Genomic DNA, 12,429 nt, shown 5'->3' with positions numbered 1-12,429 from the left:
TTGTGGACGCTCTGCATTGCAGGTCTCACATATGCATCCTGTTTAAATAAGGCCAACATAGGGTCTCTATCCCATTAAATCCTGACCAACTCCTCCTAGGCTGCTTGTTGTCTTAAACTTGCAAACATATTTAAACTGGTGAGATTGTGTACAAGAAAACGATATGGGACAATATCTATTAGCCAGAACCTTCTTCTTTTAACATAAACACTGACTTTATCATCTCTGAACCCCCTTGTGCACGGTTGTAAGGTCTTGGGTTCGATCCCAACCAGTACAATTATTTTTATCGGACGGGCTGAGGCCCAAGTGGCAATGCTTCAGCCAGGCCCAGGTAGTAGCGCAGACGACAGTAGGCAAAGGCCTAATAAACGAAGCAAAGCGGATCACCTACGTACAAAAATTTTGGTAGTTGACGGACGGGCGAAAATTACGGACGAGAATTTAGTACCACCTCGAATATGTTTTAAATTTCAAACTGAAAGCGTAAAATCACGGGGAATAAGCGTATTGTAACGGTGAACCCGACAAAGTCAATCCGTGCTTTATTATTAGGGAGAGATTTGGTGACTATTGAGAGAATTTGCTGGTTTTTGGTTGTTAAGGGAGGGAGTGCGTAGGCCAAGAGAAGGAAATATTTACGGTCAAAAAAAGAGAAGGAAATATACAGTACTGTTTTTTTTTAGATAAACGAAAATACTGATTTGGTTTAGATTCTTCCAAGCTACTGTATGACTCGGTTCTATTTTTCCTTTTTTGTACAGCACCGGTTGAGGTTTTGTGGGGCGGGAAAGGAGGCCTGACTCGTGATGAACTGATGATCACTCAATCGGGGGTTCGTGTGGTAACCCGAGACGTAATAAGGAAAGAAACAAACGATCGGGATTTCCATAGTACGTGTACGTGTGGCCTAGTCTAGGATTTGGTGGCCGTGCAGAATTCGTATTAGACATTGGAGCCCGACCAGGCTTTAGATTGGAATTTGCGGTGGCTGTGTATATATACCACACATATTTGCCAGCCCGATCAAGCTCCCCCCGCCGCAAAATAGAACTAGTACTATGTCTTCCACTTCCAGCACAATTCCCCGGCCCAGCTTTGGTCCCGACGATCTCGCCGACATCCGCTCGATCGGAGTCGAACCCGTGGTCGCTGAAGATGAGCTTGAGAAGACGTCCTGGCGACGGCGCTTTGTGAAGCTGGAGCCGGCTCGCCGCGCACAGGCGGTGGAGCTTTGCTGTCCCTATCTTCCATGGCGATGCTGTCCTTGGCCGTTCCCGTTGTGCTCTTGGTGATTTGCCACGGGCATCAGATGTCGAAAAAAAATCAGATGTCCCAGGTTGGCATCCTCGCAACCGCGCTATGCTCCTACGTCTTCCTCCTCCAGCTCTGCGTCTGTCGGAGCTGCTCGTTCTACACCGACTTTAGTCGTATCTCCTATGGCCTTCTCCTCTCCTACTTCAGTGCTGGTCAGATTGGCCCGCGCGCCGCCATTGTCATCCTACACTTGACCACGGCATGGGCCGCCGCCTACCTTGGTCACTCTCTGGCCTCACACCGCCTGCGCATGGGCACCGAGCGGGCCATCATCCACGGCGAGCTGCCCCAGCCGTGCCACCACGGCAAGGACAGGGCGTACAGGATCGCCAACACGATTCCTGTCGCGGCGTTCATTGTGACGGTGATCTGGACCGCTTCCATGACGGCCATCATTTTTACAAACGACATCACCGATGAGTTTGACATTGTCTTTCTCCTCTCATACGTCGGTTGGATACATGTTGCCGTCTGGTTACTATATGTTGCAGATGTACCCATGCGTAAAGTGCTGATGAAAGAGCCGATGGTATCTCTACTTGCCTCTCTTCTCCCATGCTTGATGATTTCTCCGGTGATCAGCGCTGTGTGCCGTATTCTGTCAATCTTGTTCCAGTGGTTGATGATGATGACTTTGGTCGCTATCCTTAGTTACAACCTCAGTGTTTATGTGCACTATTTGCTGACTGCTGCTTCATACAGGTATGAATGTTTTAAAGCAAGCTAGCTAGCTCGATATGTTTGGTTAAACGTTCAATCTTGGTGACATTCAATTGACTAGCTGGGGCATGAACGTATATATGATCTGCAATTTGAATAAATATTGCATTTGGATGAATATGTTTGTTTTTTGTTTTTTGTTTTTTTGTGCTGAGTTGAGATCTCCTGTAAACAATTTAGCGTCTAATTTGTCAGAAAATTTCAGCAAGTCTTTGGTAATGTCTAGAGTGAAGGATAAGTAAAAATGCCACAGTAGCCTCTTTTCATGTTTGGTAAAATGCATGTAGTAAAGGCATTGTATTATATTCTAAAATAAATGCCATTGGAAAGGAATTGGCCCTGCTTCACGGTTTGTTAAGCAAGTTTTGGAGTAAGTGGCCTGTCTAATGTGTTGGGCTCTTAACAGCCAAATCAGTGTATAAAATGCTTCAGGAAATTAAAGTTCTATTCCTAGATCTGCAATATGAAAGACCAAATTCTCTTAATGCGTGAACAGGACTCTATTTATATGCATCAACAACATCTGCAACTCACATGCATATATCTTGTTGGTAACTCATAGCCAAGTAACGTTGATCTTTCCTGAATATAATTTTGGCTTCAGGGTACTCCTTGGTAAACATGATAAGTCATGTGAAGAGAAGTTGAACAGCATGGAACATATGGGCGACCATGATGAGAATCCAAAGGAGATGACTGCGACATGTAACCCTGTTAAGGAAAAGGCTCTAGAAGTGCAACAAGACAGGGGGCTGGAAATTCAACAAGACAGGGGCAAGAAGGCACTTGATAACATGGAAGAACATCGTTGCTGGTAGTGTAGTTGCGTATGTTCTACGTGTGCCGGATATCTCAGGATCGGCTTTGTAAGATGGCTACCTCATCATCTTGTATGGTTCGGCCGTATACCTTTTCGGATGTTGCTTTATTTATAAAGCGGGGAGAAAGCCTATTTCTAGAGGGGCCAGCGTGGAGAGTGAAGAAAAGAAGCACACTTTGGGCACGAAGAACATCAAGGATCGAGTCTTCTCATTTGGGCACCGCAAGCACCAAAGTTGAGGCCAGGCTGTCCAGGACCAGGTCTGGACTCTGGACTACTCTAACTCTCCTCATCACAATGTCAACAACAGGATGGATGCCATGCGCTTGCAGTAATTTACGCTATCATTTTGGGGGTAGAACTGTAGATAGTGCATGAAACTAAGATGGTTTGTTATCACTTGTACTTCTTAGATGCTTTGGATCAGTGCAATGATGTATGGTGTGTCTCGACCTGATATTCATTGAGTCTTCTACTAACGGTACTTAGCGTCCCTACATTTGCTGCTTCCCAAAGCATAATCTGCTGTAGGCTTTGAAGTTTGAAAGGCCTCCCGGGAATTATTGAACTACTGTAGTGTTGCTTTGCTGTAACCTGTAATGCACCTTCAGTCTTGTTGTGTATTTTGATAGTACGAGTTTCTGTTGCAAGGAGAAAACGTTTGCTTGGTTATTGATACGCTCGTGAGTCGTAATTTTGTCTGTGAAGAATGTACCACGCACCCAACCGTCCTGACTGAATGACCAGGATCGCTTGAGGGAAAAATAATATCCCTGCATGGACCCTTGCCCATCGTCGGCGGTGCTCCTTGTTGAGATGTACTCCCTCCGTCCGGAAATTTCTCCAACAAGTATTTCCGGATGAAGGGAGTATATTACACGTCTATTATTTGTATAACAAGCCCTCCTTCTTTCATGTATAGTTGAGGACGTGGTCACCCATTGTACCTATATATGTGCGTGTATCTGTACCCGATGAATATGTCATGGGTTGCACCAAACCTATTCTCTACACTCCTCATAGCCCTACTCCACCGTCCCTGCGACCTCGAAACACCGCCACTCACCGCACCATCACGTAGTCTGGACGTACCGTTCAGGCCATGTCTGACGCCGACCGCTTAAGGAGGCGCCAGGATCAATTTCCCATTGACTTCCCGGCTGACTGGCAGTTGGGTTGAAAAATCCTGGCAGCGGATGCTCGATCCTCGCCTCGAGGAGAAAATTGGTGGTGGGCCAAAGCGTGTCACCGACCTTGTGGAAGCTCCTCCATGCTTTTTGGGCTTCCGGCCGCCACTGAGGGAGAGGGCGCCGCACTCATTGGCCTGCTTCGAGCACCACGGCTCGACCGGAGGGCGGCTGGAGCTACCGGCCTCGGTGTCGTGCCGGGGACGCTTATGCGACGGTGAGCCGCCGCGGCCCCACGCCCGTGACCTTTGCCGGCGATGGATCGAAAAGTGTGTGTGCGCGTGAGAATCAGGCAATAGAGGACTAGGGAGGATTTGTTGCCGAAGTAGGTGCGATTGCGGCTGAGGCTGGTAGAGGAAATTTCGGATGCGAACCCTAAATCAAGTTCTATCCGGTAAATATAACGATAGTGGGAAGAAAATATGGCCCACCTGAAAAAAATGGGCCGAGCCTTTTTTACAGGATCTGCTCGGGCGAAAAAAAGAGCAGATCCTTTAAACATCGGGAGTTATAAGGGCCGGCGAGGTATTATAGGATCTGCTAGAGTTGCTCTAAGCTTCCCGAAACTAGGTTGCACCACCAGCTCGCATATGCAGCAGCTATATCTCGCTTCAGGCGAGATAGAAGCGTCTCTCGCCCCAAGCTTTTCTTGTGCACTACAGTAACAAAACCGACCATTTTTCACGAGTTGATCGCTTGATTGGTTCGCTCGTTAGCTATGCTTTTTTTTCTATTTTTTCATCGTTTTTTTTTGTCTTTCCTTTTTCTTCGTTATACTTCCATTTTCTTTGTTTCTTCACCGGTTTTCTTCAGGGTTTTTTTCTCTATTTTTCTATGGTGTACTTCAGTTTTCTTTGTTTCTTAATTGGTTATCTTTGATTTTTCTTTCTATTTTGGTTATACTTTGGTTTTTCCTGTTTCTTCAGTGGGTTTCTTCACTTTTCTTCAGTTTTTTTTCCTTTCTTTGTTCTTCTTCTTCTTCGGGTTCCTTTTTGTATCTTTTTTTTCATTCGTTTTCTTTGGTTCTTTCTTGATTTTTTTCTATTTTCCATTCTTCTTGTGGTGGTTTTGTTTGGTTTTTTCTTTTGAATTTCTTTATTTCTTTCAGTTTTCATTGGTTTTCAATATTTTTTCTGTATAAGGCAAAATATTGAAAACCAGAGACTGCTAATATTTTCGGCTATCTTGAAATTTCTCCGGTTCTATATCTACAGATTTGCTAAAAAACGGCCGACTGATTTTCATTTGGCTTCAGGTCAAATTTCTTGGATCATGGTCATGAACCTTAACGCGCAGTGGCAACATTTTGTCCGTTCTGTGTACCAATGACCAGCGAGAAGAGGGCGGCCGCAAAAAGTCACTTTGCGCGTTAACTGTGCATACCGGTAGATCTTGGGCCGCACGCTCGCTCCGCGTTCCGTATTTTCCCTAGCCCACCTTGTTGCATAATCGATGTATAGTCCGGCCCAGTTTTTAAATATTTTTTTAGTCTGTCAGTTTGATGGGTCCCATGGTACTATTTCTGTGAGTGTTGTATGCATGACACATCACTTCTCTCTCTCCCAAACAAATGAATAGACTTTCTTTAATCATAAACAATTTAAATCATTCTTATCTTCTAAATTATAAACTCATTTTTGAAAAATATATATAAATATATTTGAATTTCTGGCGCAAAGACCTTTAGAACAAGATCAATTTTGGATACATTTTGACTAGTTTGAAAAAAGTGAAATATGTTGTTCTGAAATGTCATTTTTGAAATTTTGGAAACAAGTCGGTGGAAAGTGAAATGTAATATCAACATGTGAAATTGATTTTTTGAAAATGTTTAATAGTTTATTTCAAAAGAGTGAAATGTATTTTTACAAAAATGTGCAATTGAAATAGATGTGGTTTTTGTGAAACTAGTGAGTGAAAAAAGAAATGTAATGTCAACATGTGAAACTGATTATTTGGTAATTGTAACAGTTTATTTCAAAAGAGTGAAATATCTTGTTAGTGCAAAGTGAAATGTAGCGTCTGAAATTGGGAAAAAATACAAAACTGAAATGTCAAATTGTGAAACTGATTGAAATCATTTTATTCAAAAGATTTCAAGATAATGAAATATGTTTCACTCTTTTGAAATAAACTGTTACACGGTAAATTCGGCGTAATGACTGTTGATGGGATCTCTCGGTTCCACACTAAGTGGTTACGGTTCAGTTTTAGTGCGAAAGTTGTGAGGGCATGACCCAATCGGCCCACTACTCTCACATATCCAACCTTCGCCGTTAAGCTAAATGGGTCTTCACATCCAATAAGAATAACTATTTTCAAAGGCTGCCTTGTTAAAAGACATCCCAATTACCTAGTGGGCATCATTGCCCGGGTTTACGCATGGCTGCAGCAAAGGAGAATGCCGAAAGATAAACATAATTCATAAACGACTTGTCCTCGGACATGAAGCCAATTCAGAAGATCGAACTCTCCTAATGAAGCCGAAGACTAGAAGATGAAGTTGTCACGAGGAGTAATCAAGGTCCTCGGCTTGAAGATGAATTCAGGGGCTACTAATTGTGTCCTGGATTAGGAGGTACTCACCATGTCGGTCTACCATTCATGGGCCAGGCCGAGGACCACCGACAACCTCAGAATAGGCCACATATGCCATGACCCTCGTTGTACTTGTGACACCCCGGACACACCCGCCGGTGGTCGTTACTCCTGGCGGGATCTAGACTGGCCCCACAGACGAATACTAGTCTTTTCTGCGCACTTTGTCCTCACTAATGCGCATCCGGGAGCAACTTTTTGGTCGGTCACCCATCTTGAAATTACTCCAAGCTAAGCACGCTTAACTTTGGAGTTCTGTCTGAATGGGCTTCCGGAAAAGAAGCAATTCCTTATTGATATGACTAGTCTATCATCCCTATTAAGCCAGGCTATCACAGTACTCAAGATGGTATTCTCCGAAGACTTGGCGTACACTTCAAGGCGTATTCAAATATTGGCCATGTTTATCTCTAGATGCAACCGACCATATGTAACCCCAGGTATCCCCCCGCCCCTATATAAGCCGATGGATTTAGCCAGTAGAGGCAGATTAGATATTCATTGGATCTCGAGGTAGATCACCCTGTACTTTGTACCCCATCCACATTCAATACAATACAAGCAGGACGTAGGGTTTTACCTCTTCTAAATGGCCCGAACCCGGGTAAACACCGTGTTGCTCTACTTCTTATTACCATCTAGCCAAGATCACCAGCTCGGAACCCCCTACCCAAGATCTGCCGGATTTGGATCCGACAACGTCTATCACTGATTCTCATGCTATATAAAATGAGTTGACCATTAGATCATATATAAACTTAAATGGACCTCCCTTTTCTCTTACTTCCCTACTTTGCTGGCACTTATAGGCATGGCCCTAGGCCCATGTACCGATGCATGCCCCCACACAACCAAATTCACATGTGCCTCTACCTCTTAAAACCACTCTCATTGCACTTGTGTTTCTAAAAAGACTCTCCGTGGACTGAGTTTTGTCCCAAAAGGACTCTAATCTAATCGACTTCCAACCTTAATGTTAGATCTACTACCACAAGGCCTAACTACATTGGATCACCAACATGTCCTCGTTGTTGGCGAACGTAGTATTTCAAAAAAATCCTACGATCACGCAAGATCTATCTAGGAGAAGCATAGCAACGAGCGGGGAGTGTGTGTCCACGTACCCTCGTAAACCGAAAACGGAAGCATTTAGTAACGCGGTTGATGTAGTCGAACGTCTTCGGGATCCAACCGATCAAGTACCGGACGCACGGCACCTCCGCGATCTGCACACGTTCAGCTCGGTGACGTCCCTCGAACTCTAGATCCAGCTGAGACCGAGGGAGAGTTTCGTCAGCACGACGGCGTGGTGACGGTGATGATGAAGTTACCGACGCAGGGCTTCGCCTAAGCACTATGACAATATGACTGAGGTGAAAACTGTGGAGGGGGGCTCCGCACACGGCTAAGAGATCAACTTGTGTCTCTATGGGGTGCGCCCCTCCCCCTTATATAAAGGAGGGGAGGAGGAGGATGGCCGGCCACAAGGGGCGCGCCCAAGGGGGGGATTCCTACTCCTAGTAGGAGTAGGTTTCCCCCTTTCCTAGTCCAAGTAGGAGAAGAAGGAAGGAGGAAGAAGGCCCTTCTCTCCTTTCCCGTATGGCCCATTAAGGCCCACTACTTCCCCCGGCGAATTCCCGTAACTCTCCGGTACTCCAAAAAAAATACCCGAATCACTCGGAACCTTTCCGATGTCCGAATATAGCCTTCCAATATATCGATCTTTACCTCTCAACCATTTCGAGACTCCTCGTAATGTACGTGATCTCATCCGGGATTCTGAACAACCTTTGGTACATCAAATTGTCACGACCGGATTTTTGGGATATAAATTCCCAGAAAAACGGCCTGTGCGCTCATCAGCCCTAGGATTACTGTTAGCTGATGAGGTACCAACTTGATACAAGAATTCCAAGCAAGTACAAAAATATGTAGTACAAGACCATTTAGGCTTAGGAGTACAACACTTGGTTACTAGTGGTTGAGGGCGGAAGCGGTTGGGTACATCTGCGTCTATGGGACTCCATTTCCCACAAGAACAGCTGACCAGGAAAACTCCTATCTTCGCGAGGCTGCAAACGTCAACGCGTAGGTTCCGAGGTTGTCACCGCGATGCTTATCTCCAAGCAAGGAATCTGGCCAAGACAATAGCCAGGGACAAGCCAGTGAGTACGTTTGAATGTACTCGCAAACATTAAGAACACGGGTATAATATATCAAACATGCTCCGGGTTAATTAGATGATCACACGTCTGTCACGAAATATACGAAAGACCAAGATGCACACATATGGTTAAAAATGTACCAAAACAAAATACTGGGTACCAAACGAGTGTCTGAATGACTCCTCGAGCAAAAAATGCAGAATAGTAATACTGGTGCCAAACGAGTGTCTGAATGACTCCTCGAGCGGAAAATGCAGAAATAATAATGCCGCAGTCGGGCGTCGGGGCGACACCACATAAAGGGCTTATAAGAGAATAATCACAGTGAATATCCAGGAGGTAGAACCATCCCAGGGATACTCAATAATATACGTAATATAAATGGTTAGTCCAAAAACAAATAAGGATCAAAATCCACATGTGCCACAATCATAAACAATCTATAGTACAGTCGTTTCTCCATCCAAAAAACCGATAATTTAGTCAAGCCGTATCTCCATCCGAATACCGTTACTACGTTCCAGTTAAATCGTTCTCCATCCGAATACCGTTACTGAGTTCTAGTTAAATCGTTCTCCATCCGAATACCGTTACTGAGACTCAACTCAGACTGTGGTTTTTACTCAAGGACATGAATATCCAACAGGATATATCCTCTGCAGAGGGAGTACCATTTTCCACGAGTAACGGGATTACTCAGTCCCTTGGGACTAATTCCGTCTACGGTCTTTTGATTGAAAACACGCTTGACCTGCACACACCAGCTTAACTCACCAGTGTCTGGAATCACCCACGACACCTGCCAAGCAAAACTCTAAGTGGGGAGGCTACAACCTCGACGTAGCATGGGATCACAAAATTTATACCGCGCGCAAACTGGGGAGCTACCCCTTCGGCTACAACCGAAACACCCATGCCCCCGGACCGGATGACTGGCTTTAATCCATGGCCATGGGACCCTCATCACGGCCTCTCTATACGGTGTGTGCTTTGGAAAGGGGTTGACAACCTACTGAACCATACCCTGTCCCCTGCAGGGACAAGTGGTGGTACCGACAAAGAAGGAAGCTATTGATCAAGACTCGGTCTACAACCGACTCAGGTGGTCCAAGTATCCACCAACAATATTACCACTAGTGAAATAAATCACCACTCCTCGAGCCTCACCATGCTATGCCGGGCATACTCGTCTCGACGAGGGATTAGGGACAAGCTCGTGTCTACCCAAGACCACGACTTTCCCGGCTTCCTACCGGTGTGCAAGAGAAGCTCACGAGGATGACCCAAATCACTAGTGTATCCATTGCTGACCACAAAACAACTCCAAAGTGCACTCCTGCACGAGACCATATCGATACATAAAGCTATCACATACTCCAAGTCAAAAGGTGTTGTGATCGCATCCAAACACCACAACAAAATATTATGCTAGAGTTCAGAAATGCTTGCCTTCAAGAGTATGCATAGGATGCACTTTTTGGAAGCTTCCCTTTTCCTCCAAAATCCTATTTTGCAAATATACAAATAACAAATATTTCAAACACAGTACCAAAAGTTGTCTCAAATATTTTTGAAATAAATCTTAAAATAAACTAGATGAAAATTGAGAGAGGTAGGAAAAAGAATCAACTCATTTGGAGTTTTATTTTAAAAGTTATTGCCAGTCAAAGTTTGGTCAAATCTCTGTTTTTAAATAAAACCAGAAAAGAAAACGATTCAGAAGAAAATACGCTTTCGCAGTAGAGGAGACGCACTCGGGAGTTTGCGCCTTCACTTAAACAGAGGGAGCGGTCGCGCGGGTCACTGACAGTGGGTCCAGTGGGCCCACTGGTCAGGTTTGACCGTTTCTTCCCTCCTTCTCCTCTCTTCTGCCCGACGGGAGCGGGGCTCCGGCGATCGCCGTCGACGAACGGCAGCACCTCACGGGCATCCAAGGGCGGGGATGGAACGGCTAGACCGAGGCGGTCCTTTGGGTGGTTGATGGGTCGTCGGAGGTGGAAGGAATTGCCGGCGGCGAGCTCCGCGGCGGAGAAAAGCTACGGTGGTGAAGTGACTTTGGTGCTCCGGTGGTCTCCGATCAAAGTTGAGTAGCTGGGCAGCTCCACAAGGACCAGAGGGAGCGACTGGTGGTGTTGGATTGGTGGGGGAGGGCTTGGCTGCGACGAACGACACTGGATTGCGGCGGCGACCGAACTTGCCGGAGTTGAGGAAGATGGCCACTACGGGTCGATCTACTGCGTGGGAAGCTCTACGGGGAGTGTCTGATGTCGCCTGAAGCCTTGAACGAGCTCGGGGTTCCCTTTTATAACGTGACGAGGCTGGCTCCGCGGCGGCAGAAGATAAGATCGCCGGCGACCACTTTCCTGTAGTTGCAGGGTATCGTGGCGGCGACGAACGCGTTCCGACAAGCGGGAGGATAAGCACGGCCTGTGCTCCGGGGCAGCTGGCGTGCGCTGGTGGTTTGGGCGGCGCCGCCCGCGGCGGAATCCGCTGCCGACGCCGGCGTGCTGCCAAGGCGGCGCTGCAGAGTGCCAGGGGGAGCTTGGAGGGTACTGGAGAGAGGGCGAGTGCCTGGCGGGGTTCGGCAGGCGAGCAGGGGTCAGAGATGGGACGCGACGAGGGCGGTAGTGCGGCGTGTCGGCGTAGTGCGCGCGCGTGCAAAACGTGCGCTCTGGGCGCGCCCAGAGCACGCACGGCACCTGCTCGACGAAATGCCAGCGCGCTCTAGAGCTCGAGGGTGGAGCTGGCACTGCACAGGATGGAGGTAGGGGTAACAAGGCACTCAGTGGACAAGGTGGGTAGGTCAGGGGTTCAAGTCCACAATGCAAACCCGAGAGCTTGCCAAAAATGACTGTGCACACCAGGTGTTCGACAGAATGTCATATGCACTTCGGCAACTCTTGGAGTGGCCAAAATCTCCAGATCAGTGTCTCTTTAGATGCAGGAGATGGTGGTAAGATTAGTTTGGCAAAAATGGAAAGTTGATAGTGCAAGAATTTTAGAAAACCAGTTTTGGGCAGAAACTAAAGGCTGACATTGCATGCACCAAAAATATGCCAAAGGGTCCAATCTCCTGGACTTAAGAGTTTGGTAGGGAGGACTATAGGTAGGAAAAAGCTCAAAGGTATTAGAGCAAAATAAAAATGGGTTGCAGTACAAATCACCAAACTGGACCAGAATGGAAATGAAGATGATTCACTTAAATTTTTCAAAGAACATTACTGGGTTTTTGCTTGAAGATGAATTGTATGCATCCATTGACATCTTCAAACCCTTGGAAGAAATTTTAAAGAAATATTTAAATGGGTTGTAGTGTAAAATACCTACTGGACCAGATTTGAAAAATTGATGTGGAGCTCAAAATCTCCAATGACCAAAAAATGTTTTTGCATAAAAGTGATGGGGAAAACTCACATGACATCCCCAAATTTTGGTGAAATTTTTAGAAGCATTTATCAAATGGTTGCAGTGCAAAAAGGAGCTCCAATGAAATATCATTTTAAAAGAATTAAAACTCATGAAAAATAATTATGCAAATAAATCCACTGATAAAGGATTGATTTTATAAAGAGGGCACACAAGTCCAAAAATACTCTTTGAAGTTTTTTTCCCACTTGAAGCA

At 45.8% G+C, this 12,429-nt stretch overlaps 1 protein-coding gene across 1 annotated transcript; it reads left to right on the top strand.

Moving 5' to 3' along the window:
• Positions 1 to 1,052: 1,052 nt before the first annotated feature.
• LOC123169984 (uncharacterized) lies at positions 1,053 to 3,305 on the top strand. The gene is made up of 2 exons (XM_044587832.1): positions 1,053 to 2,019; positions 2,642 to 3,305. Exons 1-2 carry the CDS (start codon positions 1,253 to 1,255, stop codon positions 2,853 to 2,855), a joined length of 981 nt encoding a protein of 326 aa, XP_044443767.1. The 5' UTR covers positions 1,053 to 1,252; the 3' UTR covers positions 2,856 to 3,305.
• The last annotated feature ends 9,124 nt before the right edge of the window (positions 3,306 to 12,429 follow it).

The sequence above is a fragment of the Triticum aestivum genome, chromosome 7D (genome assembly GCF_018294505.1).
Source record: "Triticum aestivum cultivar Chinese Spring chromosome 7D, IWGSC CS RefSeq v2.1, whole genome shotgun sequence".
NCBI lineage: Eukaryota > Viridiplantae > Streptophyta > Magnoliopsida > Poales > Poaceae > Triticum > Triticum aestivum.
The sequence above is the reverse complement of the archived record's forward strand: the minus strand, read 5'-3'. Positions and strand labels throughout refer to the sequence as shown.

Excerpts from the sequence above, each read along its gene's own strand:
- LOC123169984 (XM_044587832.1), top strand. The coding sequence starts at position 1,253 with ATGGCGATGCTGTCCTTGGCCGTTCCCGTTGTGCTCTTGGTGATTTGC. Across the intron at positions 2,020-2,641 it reads CTGACTGCTGCTTCATACAG|GGTACTCCTTGGTAAACATG; the intron begins GTATGAATGTTT and ends TTTTGGCTTCAG.